The sequence below is a fragment of the Chiloscyllium punctatum genome, chromosome 20 (assembly GCF_047496795.1).
Source record: "Chiloscyllium punctatum isolate Juve2018m chromosome 20, sChiPun1.3, whole genome shotgun sequence".
In the NCBI taxonomy this organism is placed as follows: Eukaryota; Metazoa; Chordata; class Chondrichthyes; order Orectolobiformes; family Hemiscylliidae; genus Chiloscyllium; species Chiloscyllium punctatum.
The window spans coordinates 84684045-84703539 of record NC_092758.1 but is presented as its reverse complement, the minus strand read 5'-3'; the positions used below and the strand labels follow the sequence as shown (position 1 = coordinate 84703539).

Sequence of the window (19495 nt, the reverse complement as noted above, 5' to 3'; positions counted from 1 at the left end):
CTAAAAAAGCAACTGAAGAAGACTAGGGCTGTTTTCCCTGGAGTGTTGGAGGCTGAGGGCTGACCTTATAGAGGTTTACAAAATCATGAGGGGCATGGATAGGGTAAATAGACAAGGTCTTTTCCCTGGGGTGGGGGAGTCCACAACCAAAGGGCATAGGTTGAGGGTGAGAGGGGAAAGATATAAAAGAGACTTTTCAGGCAGAGAGTGGTGCATGTATGGAATGAGCTGCCAGAGGAAGTGGTGGAGGCTGGTACAATTGCAACATTTAAAAGGCATTTGGATGGGTATATGAATAGGAAGGGTTGGAGGGATATGGGCCGGGTGCTGGCAGGTGGGACTAGATTGGGTTGGGATATTTGGTCAGCATGGCCGGGTTAGACCGAAGGGTCTGTTTCCATGCTGTACATCTCTATTACTCTATGACTCTAGATAACGGCAAAACCATGAGGAATGGTGAAATGAGCAGAGAACCTGCCCTTGAGATCATCAACATGGCACATAAGTCTGTTTTTTAAGGAAGGATCATTACTTATTACTGGTTACTCCTGCCTCACAGCCCCAAGGACCCAGGTTCGATTCCACCCTTGGGCAACTGTCCGTGTGGAGTTTGTGCATTCTCCCCATGTCTAGCGTGGGTTTCCTCTGGGTGCTCCAGTTTCCTCCCACAGTTCACCTGTGCAGGTCAGGTGAATTGGCCCATAGTGTCCAGGTATGTGTAGGTTTGGTGCATTAGTCAGAAATAAATGTAGGGTAAGGGAATGGGTCTGGGTGGGTTACTCTTCAGAGGGTCGGTGTGGACTTGATGGGCTGAATGGCCTGTTTCCACACTGCAGGGATTCTATGATTCTATGAAAAATTTTCATATTCCACATGTAGTCCAACAATTTTAATATTATCTAACCTACATCTGTTAATTGTAACAGTGTTGCCATTCATGTTATTAATCTTCATTATTAATAATCTTAATCCTCTCTCAAAGTCCTGCTCGCCCAACGACACAATCTATTGTAGAAACAAGGAGGATTTTTTTCCACCAAGTGGTTAGAATGTGGAACTCATGACCACAGGAAATGGTTGAAGCAAATCGAGTTAAAGTCAAAAAGAAATGAAACAAATATATGTCAGAGAATAGAGAAAGACACATTGAAAGGCAGAATTGGTGTAAGTAAGATGAAATCAGAGTATAAACTCGTTGGGTTAAATGGTCTGTTTCTATGTTCTCTGTGGTGGTCATGCTTCACTGATTTTCTGCATCCTGCCAAAAGTGTTCAAAGTTATCCTCCGACTCAACTCTTAGAGTCATAGAACTGAACAGCACGGAAACAAACTCTTTGATTTCAATCCGTCCATGCCAACCAGAGGCCCTCATCTAATCTAGTCCCATTTGCAAGCACTTGGCCCACATCCCTCTAACCCCATCCTATTCATGTACCCATCCAGATGTTTTTTAAATGCTGTAATTGTATCAGCCTCCACCATTTCCTCTGGCAGCTCATTCTACACATGCGCACCACCCTCTGTGTGAAAAAGTTGCCCCTTTGGTCCCTTTTATATCTTTCCCCTCTCACCCTAAACCTACGCCCTCTCATTTTGTACTCCCCTTCCCCAGGGAAAAGACTTTGTCTATTTATCCCAGCCATGCCCCTCATGATTTTATAAACCTGTATAAAGTCACCTTTCAGCCTCTGATGCTCCAGGGAAAACAGCCCCAGCCTATTCAGCCTCTCCCTATTGTTTACATTCTCCAATCCTGGCAACATCCTTGTAAATCTTTTCTGAGCCCTTTCAAGTTTCACAACATTTTTACGATAGGAAGGAGACCAGAATTGCACACAATATTCCAACACTGGCCTAATCAATGTCCTGTACAGCCGCAACATGACCTCCCAAATCCCATACTCAATACTCTGACCAATAAAGGAAAGCTTACCAAACACCTTCTTCACTATCCTATCTACCTGCAACTCCACTGTCAAGGAACTATGAATCTGTATTCCAAGATCTCCTTGTTCAGCAACACGCCCTAGGGCTTTACCATTAAGTGTATACTTCCTGCTCTGATTTGGCTTTTCAAATGCAGCACCTCGCATTTATCTAAATTAAACTCCATCTGCCACTCCTCGGCCCATTGGCCCATCTGATCAAGATCCCGTTTTACTCTGAGGTAACCTTCTTCACTGTCCACTACACCACCAATTTTGGTGTCATCTGCAAATTTACTAACTATACCTCCTAAATTCACATCCAAATCATTTATATAATGACAAAATGCAATGGGCCCAGTACCGATCCTTTTAACACATCACTGGTCACAGGCCGCCAGTCTGAAAGGCAACACTCCACCACCACCCTCTGTCTTCTACCTTCGAGCCAAATCTGTATCTAACTGGCTGGTTCTCCCTGTATTCCATGAGATCTAACCTTGCTAACCAGTCTACCATGAGAATCTTTGTCAAGTGCCTTAATGAGTCCATAAAGATCACATCCACCACTCTGCCCTCATCAATTCTCTTCTTTGCTTTTGCAAAACACTAAATCAAATTCGTGAATCATGACTTCCCACACACAAAACTATGTTGACTATCCCTAATTAATCCTTGACTTTTCAATTAGTGTAAATTCTGTCAATATTCCCTCCAACAATTTGCCCACCACTGACCGGCTCACCGGTCTATAATTCCCTGACTTTTCCTTACCACCTTTCTTAAATAGTGGCACAATGTTTGCCAATCTCCAGTCTTCTGGCACCTCACTTGTGGCTATCAATGATACAAATATCTCAGTAAAGGGCCCTGCAATCACTTCCCTAGCCTCCCACAGTGTTCTAAAGTACACCGGAACAGGTATTGGGGATTTATCCATTTTAGTGCATTTTAAGATATCTAGCACCTCCTCCCGTGTAATATAGACATTTTTCAAGATGCCACCGTCTATTTCCCTACATTTTATATCTTCTATGCCCTTCTCCACAGTAAACACAGATGCAAAATACTCAGTTAGTATCTCCCCCATCTCCTACAGTTCTACACCTATGCTGCCTTGCTGATCTTTGAGGGGCTCTATTCTCTGCCAAGAAGTGAGGTGCTAGAATAGCACAGCCAGTTAGGCAGCATCCGAGGAGCAGGAGATTCTGCCTGAATGGCTGCGCTTTTCCAGCACCATACTTTTTGACTCTGGTCTCCAGCATTTGCAGTCCACACTGTCTCCTGGGCTCTATTCTCTACCTAGTTACCCTTTTGGCCTTAAAGTATTTATAGAATCTCTTTGGATCATGAAGAACATAATCCCACAGTAAACTTGTCCCACCTGCCAGTTCCTAGCCTGTATCCCTCCAAATGTTTCCTATTCTTGTACTTTTCTAAATGTCTTTTAATTGCAATTGTACCCACGTCCACCACTTCCTCAGGGAGTCCATTCCACGCGCGAACTACCCTCTGTGTAAGACATTTGCCTCTCATACAAATTTTAAATCTCTCCTCCCACATTTTCTTTCATGTTATATGAAAGATTTTTTCAAACTTTATTTCTTCTGCCATCTTCTTTAGAGCTCTGGAATTATTGCTGAAACCTTATTTTGTCTTTCTTTTTAAATCAAGAAGTGTTTTTGTAAACAATTGAATGTTCCTTTTTCTCTCCATCACCACCTCACCTGTAATATTTTCCAGCTATTAACCACCACCAGTAAATCACCATATTTTCCAATTGAATGATATATGTGCAAAGCCTTAGCTCATTGGATCATCTGATCAAGATCCCAATTTACCCTGAGGAAATGTTCTTCACTGTCCACTGCACCTCCAATTTTGGTGTCATCTGCAAACTTACTAACCATACCTCCTGTGTTTACATCCAAATCATTTATATAAATGATGAAAAGCAGTGGACCCAGCACCGATCCTTGTAACACACCACTGGTCACAGGCTTCCAGTCTGAAAGGCAACCCTCCACCACCACCCTCTGTCTTCTATCTTTGAGCCAGTTCTGTATCCAAATGGCTACTTCTCACTGTATTCCATGAGATCTAACCTTGCTAACCAGTCTCCCATGGGGAACCTTGTCAAATGCATGATACAGCGTGATATAGGCATTGCCAATCATCAAAGGTGAGGGAGAGGACTAAATCAAAATTGAGTTGGAGGGGTGGCTTAAACACTCTATCCTCTGTGGTGCCCATTTCTTCCTAAAGACATTTAAAGTATTGGTGGGCACAGCATACTCCTTTTCCAAGAAATCTCAGTCACAAATAATGATGCGGAAGAGAGGCTACATTCAGTAGCCATGGCCCCATCTATACTGGCCACTGTCTGGATGTGTTAATGGCCAACATGGTCAGGTCCAGGAGCAGATCCATGAGGAAGTCTTCTGATCCACCCATACCCTTCTGCATCGACTGGCCAAAGATCAAGAACTTCGGGCTGAAGTGCAAACAAAAGCAGAATGAAAGGTTTGTCAAGTAATGAGATGTATTTCCTTGGTTTGATGGTGGCTTAGTGGTTGACACTGCTGCCTCACAGTCCCAGCAACCCAAGTTCAATTCCAGCTTCAGGTGGTTGTCTGTGTGGAGTTTGCACATTCTCCCCATATCTGCATGGGTGTGCTCTGGTTTCCTCCCACAGTTCAAAGATGTTAGGTGGATTAACTAAACCCAAGCCTCCTGGTTCAGCAGTAGGGACATGACCATGGCACCACAGGAGCCCCTTTCCTCTGTTTTATGACATCAGTTTGACTGACATCACCAACTGTGACGGGGCATCCTGAAGAGTCAAGAGCTTCAACACATTATAGCATTGACAAGGGGTTGAGACAATTGGAAAGGGCTATCACTCTGTGACTGAAGTGGCTGCCTGAATTTCTTCAAGAAATCAGTGTGCTAATAATACAATTAAAAGCACCCATTTGGGAAGGGCTTCTGTTGAGGAAATGTCCCCAGAGAAGACTTGATATGTTTTGTTTTACTGGATCTACAGCACAGTCACTGTCAGACTAGACTTGCTCTACCTTGGTATCATGTCCGTGCCCGCCACATCCCAAAGCATCCGTACACAGCTCACTGCCAACAGTCCAGATTCCCACTTTCCTGAGGCTGAAGAGTGATTAGTTCGACCAAGTACCTGCAATCATAGCACAGAGAGCAGAGCATTGCAAAACTAGAGGGGTCCAAAAAACTGTGCCTCAATCGTTCATTTGAAATAACTTCAGCAGATATCATAAAGTCAAGAATGTCAAGAAGAATTAACTCAAAAGACCTGCCACAAATCTCGGGACATTCAATGCTTAAGCCCTTAGGAGGTGCTGTTCCCTATTCAGTCACTGAATGTGCTTGGGAAGCTCAGCAGGTTTGGAAGCATCTGTGGAGAGAAATGAAGAACTTCACTTCAGAAGGTCTGGAAACATTAGCCTGGTTCTCTGTGGTGACAAAAAAAACAGAGTTACTGTATCCAGATTGGCAGGACTTCTTCTGAAGTGAAGTTCTCTAACTCTCTCCACAGATGTTGCCAGACCTGCTGAGTTTCTCCAGCACTTAGTGCTTGTTTCAGATATCGAACATCGCAGTGTTTTAGTTTCCAATGGAGCTCTTTATAGGATACTGATTTTGGGTTTAGAGGGCGTGAAATTAATTTTGTAGGTCTCAATGCAACAGTTAAATCACAGTTTTAATATGATAAAGCTCACATTCAACTCTGACATTTGTAAAATTTCTGTCATGAATCCAGGATTTGTTTTGACATGTAGCACAAGTCCGGCCAGTAGAGTTATAGATGAATGCAGCATGAAAACAGACCCTTCAATCCAACTTGTCCATGCCAACCAGGTATCCTAAACTAAACAAATCCGATTTATTTGTGTTTGGCCCATATTGGCCCTAAACGTTTCCTATTCATGTAGAGTCACAGATTCGTAGAGATGTACAGCATGGAAACAGGCATATTGGTCCAACTTGTCCATACTGACCAGATATCCTAAATTAATCTAATCCAATTTTCCACCGTTTGGCCCAAATCCCTCTAAACCATTCCTATTCATATTCCCATCCAGATGCCTTTTAAATGTTGGAATTTTACCAGCCTCCAAAACTTCCTCTGGCAACTCATTCGGTACATGCAGCACCCTCTGCGTGAAAACGTTGTCCCTCTTAAATCTTTCCCCTCTCACCTTAAACCTTTGCCCTCTAGTTTAGGACTCCCCCACCCTGGGGAAATGACCTTAACTATTCGCCCTGCCCATGCCCCTCCTGAGTTTATAAACCGCTATAAGGTCACCCCTCAGCTTCTGACGTTCCAGAGAATAACAGCCCCAGTCTGGTCAGCCTCTCCCTACACCTCAAACTCTCCAAATCAGGCAACATCCTTGTAAATCTTTCCTGTACCTTTTGAAGTTTAGCAACATCCTCCCTATAGCAGGGAGACCAGAATTGCACACAGTATTCCGAAAAGCTAACCAATATTCTGCACAGCTGCAACATGTATTGGTCCAAATGTCTTTTAACTGGAAGGTACGATTACAGTCATAGGATCTTCTGGTGGGATAATTAGAGTCCAAACTCCTCAATTAAAATGGGTTGCCATATGACCAACCCAAAATGATTCTCAGTGATGCCAATGTTCTTGTGTCCAGTTCCTGATGAAGGGCTTTTGCCCGAAACGTCGATTCTCTTGCTCCTCGGATGCTGCCTGACCGGCTGTGCTTTTCCAGCACCACATTTCTTGACTCGAATCTCCAGCATCTGCAGTCCTCACTTTCCCCTTCTTGCGTCCAAAGCAGCGTGAGGGAATAAAGAGCAGTGCAGAAGGGAGGGAGATAGGACAGGGCGGGGGAGGCAGGGCAAGTGGGTGATCAGGAGCTGGGCAGTGGAGCTAAAAATCACACAACACCAGGTTGTAGTCCAACGGGTTTATTTGGAAGCACTCGCTTTTTGAGCACCGCCCCTTCACAGGTGGTTGGGAGCAGCGCTCCGGAAGCCAGTACTTCCTAATAAACCTGTTGGACTCCAACCTGGTGCGGCGTGCTTTTTAACTTTGCCCAGCCCAGTCCAACACCAGCACCGCCAAGTCATGGGCAATGGAGGGTTTTGGGGCTCCCCCGCTTTGTGCTCGGCGAGCGGAGCGCGGCAGTAGGGAGGGTGCTGAAAGGACAGTTCCCTTCGGGAGCGGTACATCTCACACTCAACCAACCCCAGGAGCAAGGAGGGGACCGGGGTGGCGTCTGTCCCTGGTGCCCTGTCAGAGCAGAACGGGGGTGGGATCTTACCGTGCCACCCATTCCACTGGCTCTACCATTGGGGTAAACCAACGGGATGGGACTTAAGGGACAGACATAGATTTCCGAGTCTCCGGAAAACCTATAGATCAAAGAAAGAGTTGCCTTCTAGTGTTTACAATGCTTCATTTGGTTAATGATTTTTTTAAAAAATAAGCATTTTAAGCTAAGGTCGGCGGTTAGGTCGAAGGTAATCTCTCTGCTGAGGATCTCATTGCGGTTTCAACTGAAAAGCTTGCCAACTGAGGTGGTTAGCTTTGGTTGGAACTTTTCATCTTCGAGATTCCGAGGGGCACTCTGATTTGAAACATTGTTCACGAGCAAGTTACCCTGGGAACCCTGCATGGTTCTTGTTTCAAGTCTTCACATCCTAGTCTTCAACTCTCCAGGTACAGGTACAGAATCGTGTTGGTACAAGGTGGAAGGGGACATTCCGTCTCTGCTAAAGCAAAACAGCCCTCAATTACTCCCCATCACCACCCCCCGCCCAACCCCGCCAGCTTTTGCGACAACTCCTTGTCATAGCCACTCTCTCCACCATCATCAGCGTTACCCCATTACTCCAGCCGCTGTTCATCAGCTTGGATGCATTCCACTCAGGCACACACATCACGATTAGCCGGGATTACAACTAAGAGTGATAGAGATTGCTAGAATGGCAGAGACAGAGAGATACTGCGAGATCGACAGAGAGAGGGAGAGATAAAGAATGACAGAGAGAGAGAGAGAGACTGTGAGAACGACACACAGAGTTAGAGGCTGTTGGGATGTTAGTGAGAGAGAGAGATTGCGAGAATGGCAGAGAGAGGGGGGGGGGGGGGCTGTTAGAATGGCAGGGGGAGAGAGAAAGAGAGAGACCTGCATTGTCTTGTCTGAGTCAGCAAGTTCACTCAAAAACTCAAATCGAATGTCAAGGCTGCTCCCAGGAGACGGGGTGGGAGGACACAGACAAACTGTTCCGCTTCTCCCGACCCCTTTAAGGAATAGGTTGTGCTAAAGTGAGTAAATCTTGCGTGCTTTGAGCGCGTCTGTATAAAGGGGATAAATAAAAACGCAACGTTTTTGAGAGTGTGTTTGCAGTGAGCTGGCTGTGATTTCAGGTTCTCTGTACCTCTCTCTCCACTTACCCCCAACACCCTATCCTCCAATGTCACCCAACCACCCCTGGAGACTGCCCTCACTCAAACTGATGGAGTGGCGCCTGTGAATTGCTACAAACGAGAGAGAGAGAGAGAGAGAGAGAGAATACAGCACGGTAGAGCTCAGTGCACTTTAAAATCCACTCAGTCAGTGGCTCACGCCTCCTTATCACTTCCGTGTCAGGGGATTTTAGAAGCAGTCTACCAGTCGCAGGCTCAGCTTTTTCTGATTCCTCACGAATTTTACCCCCCCCCCCCCCATTAAGTTTTTCTGATCTACCTCTCCTTCTAAAACCTACCCCCATCCTCTCTTCCCTCACCCACCCCAGCAAGCCAAAAAAAAAACAAGACAAGCTTTTGCAGCCCCTTCCACCTTTGCTTGGGAGACCAGACAGATTCCAATGGCTGAGGGTAGGAGGATCTGGGATAAGGAGGATGACTTGCCGGTCTATCTGGCCCGGCCGGGTACATCAGCTCAGATCCCCCGGCAGAAATACGGGGGGATGTTCTGCTCGGTGGAAGGAGCGTACGAGAGCAAGACCTTAGACTTCGACGCCTTGAGTGTTGGCCGCCGGAGTTCGCGGAGCGCTAGCGGCGCTAGCAAAAGTCAGGGGTCCCGGGACAACGCCGAGACTCCAGGCGACGCGGTAAGGGAGAGCCCGCAGGCGACCGAGAGGGGACCCGGGGTCCAAATCATCACGTCGAACGACAAAGAGAGGCTTCAGAACCAGAGTGACCCGCAGGTAACAAAAAAAATTCCCCAACTCCATTCAAGCAGCCGCCCCACACATTTCACCGGGAGTTAGGAACCCAAACTCGTCTCCTCATTTATAGGCAATGACATTTCATGTGTCAGATTGTGGTGGTGTTTTTCTCAACAACAACAAAAAATGCTGCCGTTTCGGCTCAGCGAAACTGTTATTGCAACTGTACAAAAATATTGTGGTGCAAAATATCTTTCTGCTTTTGTTGAAGTTCGTTCGTGCTGGCGTGGATTTTTTTTTTGTGTGTTTTGAATTACCAGCCAGATGGGGGAATATTTGTAAACAATAGCCTTGTCAGCTGGATTAATATTCAGTCTCGCCCAGTCGGTGTTCCCTTTAACCGGACTGTTGCGGGTCACAGCAGGCGAGAGGTGTCCAGTTAAGGGGGGAGCATCTAATTTCAGTGGCTAGACACAGGACTAAATTCACTCGAACGTCAGGCACTGCCCTGAGAGGCAAGTCTCCTGAGAAGGAAGAGGTGCACCGAAAGGGGTCGGTTAAAAGCGAAGTAACAACGCCTTACCCTCTCTCTCTCTCTCTCTCACACACACACACACACACTCTCACATTCACACACACTCTCTCTCTCACACACACTCACACACTCACACATTCACACACTCTCTCTCTCTCACACACACACACTCTTACACACTCTCACACATTCACACCCTCACACACACACACACTTACATACTTTCACACATTCACACACTCTGTCTCACACACACACTCTTACACACTCTCACACATTCACACACACTTTCTCTCTCACACTCTTACACACTCTCACACAATCACACCCTCTCTCTCTCACACACACACTTACACACTTTCATACATTTACACACTCTGTCTCACACACACACTCTTACACACTCTCACACATTCACACCCTCACACACACACACACTTACATACTTTCACACATTCACACACTCTGTCTCACACACACACTCTTACACACTCTCACACATTCACACACACTTTCTCTCTCACACTCTTACACACTCTCACACATTCACACAGTCTCTCTCTCTCTCACACACACTCTTACACACTCTCACACATTCACACACAGTCTCTCACACACACTTACACACACATTCACACACAGTCTCTCACACACACACCCGCACACACACACAATCTCTCACACTTACATTGACACTCTCTCTCACACACACACACACACACACTCTCAGACACACACTCTCACACATACTCACATTGACACACAGTCTCTCTCTCACACACACACACAAACACCCTCATACACTCTCTCACACACTCAATTTGGTTTAATTCTGCCTTAATCAGTTAGGCGTGGAGTTGGCCTTGCCGCATTGGCCAGCCCCTGTGTTACTGAGAGGCTGCGGTGTAGCAGGTTGTCATGACCCAGTCTTGGAGGGTCTGTTTGGAGATTTCTATGGATCGTAAACAGAAGATGCTGTTTATTAGGAGGTGTAGTGTGACACAGGTTACCTCCTCTCTCCTCTACATACACACACACACACACACTCCCCTCCACCTTTAATGCCTCTGAGCACTGTGCTCAGTCTGAGTTCGGGCTGCTCCCTCGCCCCAGCGCAGTGCCCAGCTTGGGTTGCTTTATGTTTTTTTTAACGGGGAGAGGTTGTTGGGGGCTGACAGGTGAGACGGTGGGAAATAGGGAATGGAGGTAGAGCCACGCAGTGGCTACAGACGAGAATTGCACTGCGGTAGTTGCATGCGGTTCTTTGCCTCTCGGTTAACCCTCCTGGAGCAATGGGAGGGTTGCTGCCGCAGCCTGACTTGAGAGTGCAGTCCTGGAACACAACCTTCTGTGGACAGACCCTTCCCACACCCTCCTCCACAAAGAACAAAACCCAGCAAGAATTTGCCTTGACATTGGCTGCCTGTTTAATATCAGGATTGCCGGGCGCACCAAGTATTTTGTTTTAAACGTTTGCTGTACTGTCAAATAGGTTTAAAATGCTTCCAAATTCTGCCACTCTGGAGGGCGACCGTCTCCCTGTTTCGGGCCGCTGGGAGATTTTGGGTTTGCACCATTGTATCATAGGTCAGAGTCTGAGGTGGAGCAGTCTGGTGTCTGCTGACCAGCAGCTGGTGGTTTTGCAGGATGCCAGTCATGTTTAGCCTACTCAGACATCTCTGAATACAGCTGTGACTTGCATTCAAGCCTCCTGGCCCAGAAGTAGAGCCACTGTCACTGTGTCATAAGAACACAAACCAGGCTTAAGAAACACAATGTGCTGAAGAAGGGTCACTGGACTGGTAACTTCTGATTCTGCTTTCTCTCTAGACATACTGCCAGACCTGCTGAGCTTCTCCAACAATTTTTGTTTCTGATGTCCAGCATCTGCAGTTCTTTGGGGTAATTTTTTTTTGGTTAGAGGGTCAAGAAATGGTGGATTCACATTGTTTTGTGTCTCAGGGATGTATCTTGATTTTTATCCAGTCAATGGTGGTTTTGACAGGTCTGTCTCTGAAATCCTGAGGAATAAATTGGTCACCGCTTCTCATTGAAGCTCATTTTTACGACCCTCCAGCTGTTTGTTCATGTGCAGCAACAAAGTTGTTCATTTACATAGCGGTTTGAGCATGGCAAATCCCTGGTGTACCAAGATGAAAATGAATGCCTCAGGCATGGTTCAGAGTGTCAGGTTTGGAGACGACCTTTGAAGATCAGCCATAATCTAACTGAATGACAGAGCAAGTTTGATTTCTTGATTTATTTATTGATTGTCTCATGCATTTTGTTACAAAAATACAGTGAAAAGTGTTGTGTAGTGTTGCACTCGCCCACACCATCTTAAAATTTAACCAAAATATAGACTATCAAGGCTGAAACATTAAGAGATTAAGAAAACGTTTTCAACTTTATAGTCTTTCATGTTAATTGCACCACCATGGGTCATGAAAGTCATAAATGAATTATTCCTGTTCCTAATTTTGGGATGTTCTCCAGATGGATGCAGAGGGGTAGCAGAGCAGTTGCATTCTAGGAAAGAACTCCAGAGTATGGCACTACTAAAGGCACGACTATGGAATGATAATGGAGGTTGGAATTCCTGGAGGACTAAATGTGGTGCGTAGGCATGTGAGACTGGAGAAGGTCATGGAGTTAGGACAAATGTCAGGAGGTGATTGGTAAACTAGGATTTTTGAATTCCATGTTTTGCATAATGGAAAGGACAAAGGGGCGAGGGAGTGTGTGATTTACAGCCAGGGGTGGAGTTTGTGTAGGCTGAAATTCAGGAAGTCAGTGATTACAGGAAAGATGCTGTGAAACCTGAAATGGTTCAGAAAAGATTTACAAGGATGTTGCTGAGGTTGGAGGGTTTGAGCTATAGGGAGAGGCTGAATAGGCTGGGGCTGTTTTCCCTGGCGTGTTGGAGGCTGAGGGGTGACCTTATGGAGGTTTATAAAATCATGAGGGGCATGGATAGGGTGAATAGACAAGGTTTTTTTTCCCAGGATAGGGGAGTCCAAAACTAGAGGGCATAGGTTTAAGGTGAGAAGGGAAAGATTTAAAAGGGACATAAGGGGTAATATTTTCACGCAGTGGGTGGTACGTGTATGGAATGAGCTGCCAGAGGAAGTGGTGGAGGCTGGTACAATGACAACATGTAAAAGGCATCTGGATGGGTATATGAATAGGAAGGGTTTAGAGGGATATGGTCCAAGTGCTGGCAGGTGGGACTAGATTAATTTAGGATACCTGGTCGGCATGAACGAGTTGGTCTGTTTTCATGCTGTACATCTCTATGACTGTAAGAATTGATGAAAAATAGAGGCAATATAGAAGCTAATAACTGGATGAATGAGATTTTCTGTGGCAGGACGCAATTAGGATAGAAACAGGGTGTTTTGTCATGTGTGAGATACAGAGTTTGAAATCCAGCTAAAGGTTCACCAAAATTTCATGTCTGTGCACCATCTGATTCAATCTTTTTTTCATTTTCATTCATGGGACGTGGGCATTGCTGGCTGGGCCAGATTCAAAAAGCCAAAGAGAATTGTGCTGGAAAAGCACAGCTGGTCAGGTAGCATCTGAGGAGCAGGAGAGTCGACATTTCAGGCAAGAGCCCTTCATCAGCAAGAACCCCATTCCTGATGAAGGGCTCTTGCCCGAAACATCGACTCTCCTGCTCCTCGGATGCTGCCTGACCTGCTGTGCTTTTCCAGCACCACACTGTTCGACTTTGATCTCCAGCATCTGCAGTCCTCACTTTCTCCAACTTTAAAAAAGACCTCGAAAGGGGAGTTGGAAAGGAGGCTGGAGTTCTACAGCAATTTTTTTGGCTTTTGTTTCTGATTTCCAACATCTGTAATTCTTTGTTTTTTTTAAATCTCTTTATCAGCAACTGATTCTGCTGGTCATAATAATGACTTGGAGCAGATTTAACTCTGCCAGGAACAGGTATCCAGCAAGTGATCAGCATCGGTGGTTTTTAGAAATTCAAGGGTGATAGTGCAGAGCTAGAGGTTGGAGTCAATGAATAAGTGGGAACTTGAAAGTGGAGTCGCAGGTAAACAGGGTAGTGAAAAAAGCTTGCCATTATTGGTCAGTGCACTGAGTACAGGAGTGGGGAGAGGTCACGTTGCGGCTGTACAGGACATTGGTTAAGAACACTTTTGGAATATTGCATTCAATTCTGGTCTCTCAGGATATCTCAAAGTACTTCAGGTGGTCATGATTTGGAGATGCCGGTGTTGGACTGGGGTGTACAAAGTTAAAAATCACACAACACCAGGTTATAGTCCAACAGGTGTAATTGGAAGCACTAGCTTTCAGAGTGCTGCTCCTTCTTTGGGTGGTTGTCACCCACCTGCTAAAGGAGCAGTGCTCCGAAAGCTAGTGCTTCCAATTTAACCTGTTGGAATATAACCTGATGTTGTGTGATTTTTAACTTACTTCAGGTAGAATGGAGTATGTTTGAAGCCCACCCACCATTATAATTGAGGAAATGTGGTGGCCAATATGCAAATAGCACATCGTTAGGGACTTTACAAAGACAAAATAGGTTAAAGATGATCAATAGACAGAAGGACTGGATTATTCAGGAGAGAATTTTAACAAGTGCTTTATCATTTAGGGTGAAAAGAATTCTGCTTAAGGAAAGAGAACCATTGATAATGTTTAAAGCTTTTGGGCTAAGGAAAGATGGTCATGTCCTCAGAGCTCATAAAGTCATAGAGCATGGAAACAGTCTCTTCAGTCCAACCAGTCCATGCCGAACATAATCCCAAACTAAAGTAGTCTCACTTGCCTGCTCCTGGCCCATATTCCTCCAAACCTTTCCGATTCATGTACTTATGTGTCTTTTAAGCATTGATATTGTGCCTGCACCAATCATTCTTCAGGAAGTTCATTCCACACGCGAACCACCCTTTGTACAAAGAATTTGCCCTTCATGTCTTTTTTAAATGACTCTCCTCTCACCTTAAAAATATGCCCTCTAGGCTTGAAATCCCCCATTCTAGGGAATTCAACACCAACCATTAACCCTATCTATACCCCTCATTGTTTTATAATCCTCTATAAAATCCCCTCTCAACCTCCTACACTCCAGTGAAAAATGTTGCAGCTGATTTCTTTATAACTCAAGCCTTCCATACCCAGCAATATCCTGGTAAATCTCTTCTGAACTCTCTCTATCTTAATAATATCCTTCCTATAACTGGAAGACCCGAGCAGAACACGGTATTCCAGAATAGGCCTTACCAATGCCCTGTACAACCCCAACGTGATTTCCCAACTCCTATACTCAAAAGACTGAGCAATGAAGGCAAAGGTGCTAAATGCCTTCTAAACCAACCTGTCTTTATGTGATGCAAACTTCAAAGAATTATGCAGCTTGAACCCCAAGGTCCCTCTGTTCCACAACACTACCCAAGACCATACCATTAACTATATCAGTTCTGCCCCTGTTTGTTGTATCAAAATGCAATACCTCACATCTGTTTGAACTCCATCTGTTATTTTTCAGCCCATTTGATCACTATCTTCTTGTAACCTTAGAAAAAACCTCTTCACTGTCTACTATGCCATCAATTTTGGTTTTGTCTGCAAACCTACTAACCATGGCTTCTATATTCTCAACCTGGAGAAGGTGAACTTGATGGGAACTGAATGATAAACAGTGTAAGGAATGCAGGGAGACAATGAGGCAGCAAGCAAGTTCAGTGGGTTGGCCAACTTCATGGCTGGAGAGCTCAGTGAGAGGGTGGAGGTGGAATGAAGGAGTGGGCAGTGGAGAGCGAAGCAACTGTAATGGGCGCCATGACTCTAGTTTGGTGGGCAGTGTGGCAAGGCATCATTGATATCAACTTATTCTTCAAATGCATTGGGATCACACACCATGAATGACGGCTGGATTGCAGAGCCAAGAAATGTATCAAGGGAAGAGTTGAAATGGGGCTCCATGTGAGATTAGATATATGACAATGCAGAAGTGTTGGAGAGGAGAAAGCTAGCTAGTCCATCTCGCCTGCTCTGTGTCAGTGTTGGAAACTTGGAAGATTTCTCTGTCGCCTACGTACACAGTCAAAACTAATTGAAGACCAGCTCAGTAGTGACTCTGCGTTCTGCGCTGCCTATTTTTTCTGTGATATTTTGAGTGACTTGATGGGATCAAGGATGTTTACATCAAAAGCACGGTAGCTGTGAACAGCCACAAATCATAGAACCTCTACAGTGTGGAAGCAGGCCATCGAGTCCACACCGACCCTCTGAAGAGCATCCCATTCAGACCCACCCCTCTATCCCTGTAACCCTGCATTTCCTGTGGCTCATCCACCTCGCCTGCACATCCCTGGACGCAGTGGTCAATCCACCTAACCTGCACATCTTTGGACTGTGGAAGTAAACTGGGGCACCCGGAGGACTCCCACGCAGACACAGGGAGAATATGCAAACTCCACACAGACAGTCACCTGAGGTTGGAATTGAACCCAGATCCCTGGCACTGTGAGCCAGCAGTGCTAACCACTGAGCCAAAGGAAAGGAGACAGAAATGCAGAAAGGTTTTCATTGATGGACATAAGGATAACCAAGGGTGATGGCAGAGCAGGACTGGAGGCAGGCATAGAGACCAGTATTCTGGAAGAGACTTGCCTTGCCCCATTCTGCCCTCACTGGTTCAGTTCATTTGAGCAATGGCAACCACTGTTTGATGCGAATTACAAAAACAATGAGATGCATTTTCGTTAAGAGCATAACCTCATTTAAAGAGGACACAATGCAGTGCTTGTTGATGCAACTAAAGAGGAATGTCCCTTTTAATGCATTGGATGGGTTCCACCATGGAGTTTCTAAAAAGAGCATGACCTTTCCTCTATAAAAAAAACCTTTATAGTTTCTTTTAAATGAATGAAATGTTCTGATAAAGCAAAGATTTGTTTTACTCTGTCAGCTCCTGCATTCTTTATTCTAATTCATTTGAGCTTCCCCAGTTTCAACCACTTTACTTTGTGCCTCAGTTGCCAAGACTCAAAGTTCTGGAATGCTTTCATGTTAACACTCTCCTTCTCTACTTTACATTCATTCTTATTACATCCTAATTTCTTGATTAAGCTTTTGGCTATGTTTTCTTTGTTTATGCATTTTGTGCAATATGGGAGTCACTGGCTGGGCCCTACATTTATTGCCTGTCCCTAGTTGTCCCTTGAGAAGGTGGGGGTGAGCTGCCTTTTTGAACCGCTGCAGTTCATCTACTGTGGGTTGACCCACAATGCCATTGGGAAGGGAATTCCAGGATTTTGACCTAGCAACAGTGAAGAAACAGCAATGTATTTCCAAGTCAGGATGGTGAGTGGCTTGGGGGGGGGGATCTTGAAGGTGGTGGCGTTCTCATGTATCTGCTGCCCTTGTCCTTCTAATTGGAAGTGGCCCTGGGCTTGGAAAGTGCTACCTGAGGTTCTTTGGTGGATTTCTGCAGTGCATCTTGTAGATAGTTCACACTGCTGCTACTGACAGTTGGTGGTGGAGGGAGTGGATGTTTGTGGGTGACATTCAGGTCAAGCGGGTTGCTTTGTCCTGGATGGTGTCAAGCTTCTTGAGCGTTTTCAGAGTTGCACCCATCCAGGCAAATGGGGAGTATTCCATCACACTCCCGACTCGTGCCTTGTAGATGGTGGGCAGGCTTTGAGGAGTTAGGAGGTGTGTTACTCGCCACAGTATTCCTAGCCTTGACCTGCTCTTGGAGCCACTGTGTTTATGTGGTGAGTCCAGCTGAGTCTGTTGTCAATGATAATCCCCAGGATGTTGACAGTGGGGAATTCAGTGATAGTAACAGCATTTAATGTCAAGGAGCAGTTGTTAGATTGTCTCCTATTGGTAATGGTCATAGCCTGACATTTGTATGGTGCAAATGTTACTTGCCATTTGTCAACCCAAGCCTGGATATTGCTCAGATCTAGTAGCATTTGAATATGACCGCTGATTCACAAATGGTACTGAACATTGTACCTTCATCAACAACCATCCCCACTTTGGACCTCATGATGGAGGGAAGGCCGTTGATGAAGCAGCTGAAGATGGTTGGACGTAGGACATCACCCTGAGGAACACCTGCAGGGATGTCCTGGAGCTGAAATGACTGACCTCGCACAACCATAACCATCTTCCTATGTGTCAGGAATGACTGACTACAGGAGAGCTTGCCTCGAGATACCCCTTGGTTCCAGTTTTGCTCGGGCTCCTTGATGCCACACTCGGTCGAATGCAGCCTTGATGTCAAGGACTGTCCCTCTCCCCTCCCCTCTGGAATTCAGCTCTTTTGTCCATGTTTGACCCAAGGCTGTAATGAGGTCAGGAGCTGAGTGACCCTGGTGGAACCCAAACTGGGTGTCACTGAGCAGGTTATTGCTGAGCAGGTGCTGCTCGATAGCACTGATAGCACTTGATAGCAGGTCAGGCAGCATCCATGGAAATAGAGCAAGCTAACACTTCAGAGCTGAAATGAAGCATGGAGGGGGCAGCATTTATGGTATAGTTCAGGGGGGCTAGTGGTGGGGGTAGTGGGTGTAGGGTGCTGATGGAGAAAAGATATTGACAGTTTACATTAAGTGATTGGAATGTGAGAATGGCAGAACAATGGTGTGTTTCCTGTGAGACTGCAAAGAATAGTAAGTGGGATGGGGGAGGGGAGGACTTGATAACTAGCTAAAAGAAAGCACTTTATTAGACTGGGCACTATACAGTCTTCTGGACTTAATATTCAATTCAACACCTTTAAATTGTGGACCGATTTTTCCTATCTTTTAGCTTGTTATCATGTCCTCCCCTTCCCTATCTCATATACTGTCCTTTCAAGTGCCCATGCTGAGCTGCGCCATCATTTATTTGTGAATTGATTGGATTTTCTTTATCTCATTCTTTTCACATCTCTTTTATCCTTTACCTTAAGTTTGACAGCATTACTAATGGGTGCAGATATGTTTTCAATGTTCTTTGGAGTTTTCCAGTTTTTTCTGGTATGTTATGACATTTCCTTTTAATTGCTCTTATCTCTTTAAATATGACTTTACATCACTTAACTACTCCCATCATCGGTGTGCTCTATATTCCTGTCTGAGTCTGTACCTGAAACCATCAGATCATCTCTTAAAATTTGCTGCAACTGGGACATTTCCATTAGAGTCTGCTTTAGAAAACCCCACCAGCCAATTTCAAAACTAATGTAATTATGAGAAAGTCTAGGCAATGGCAATGGTAAATATTGTGAAGAAAGAAATAAATTTCATTTTCACAATGACATTTATGTTTATAGAATCCCAACACTGAGGAAGCAGGCCATTCAGTCCATTGAGTCCATATCAACCCTCCTAACAGCAACCAACCCAGGCCTAACCCATCCCTGCATTTCCCATGCCCAATCCACCTAACCTACACATCTCTGGGCACTGTGGGCAATTTAGCATGGCCAATCCACCCTAACCTACACATCCCTGGACACTATGGGGCAATTTAGCATGGCCAATCCACCTAACCTACACATCCCTGGGCACTGTGGGTAATTTAGCATGGCCAATCCACCCTAACCTACACATCCCTGGACACTATGGGGCAATTTAGCATGGCCAATCCACCTAACCTACATATCCCTGGATACTATGGGGCAATTTAGCATGGCCAATCCACCTAACCTACATATCTCTGGACACTATGGACAATTTAGCATGGCCAATCCACCTAACCTATTCATCCCTGGACACTGTGGGCAATTTAGCATGGCCAATCCACCTAACCTACATATCTCTGGACACTATGGGCAATTTAGCATGGCCAATCCACCTAACCTACACATCCCTGGACAGTGTGG

At 45.4% G+C, this 19495-nt stretch overlaps 1 protein-coding gene across 3 annotated transcripts in view; it reads left to right on the top strand.

Annotated features, from left to right (window-relative positions):
* The first annotated feature begins 8359 nt into the window (after window positions 1-8359).
* Window positions 8360-19495, top strand: part of LOC140492234 (dihydropyrimidinase-related protein 3-like) — a 240286-nt gene continuing 229150 nt past the window's right edge. Inside the window, exon 1 of one of the 3 annotated variants that reach the window (XM_072591147.1) lies at window positions 8360-9143. In XM_072591147.1, coding sequence (XP_072447248.1) covers window positions 8802-9143 — 342 coding nt within the window. In that variant the 5' untranslated portion in view covers window positions 8360-8801. The remainder of the gene's footprint in view (window positions 9144-19495) is intronic. The other 2 variants (XM_072591145.1, XM_072591144.1) reach the window with 2 other exon arrangements.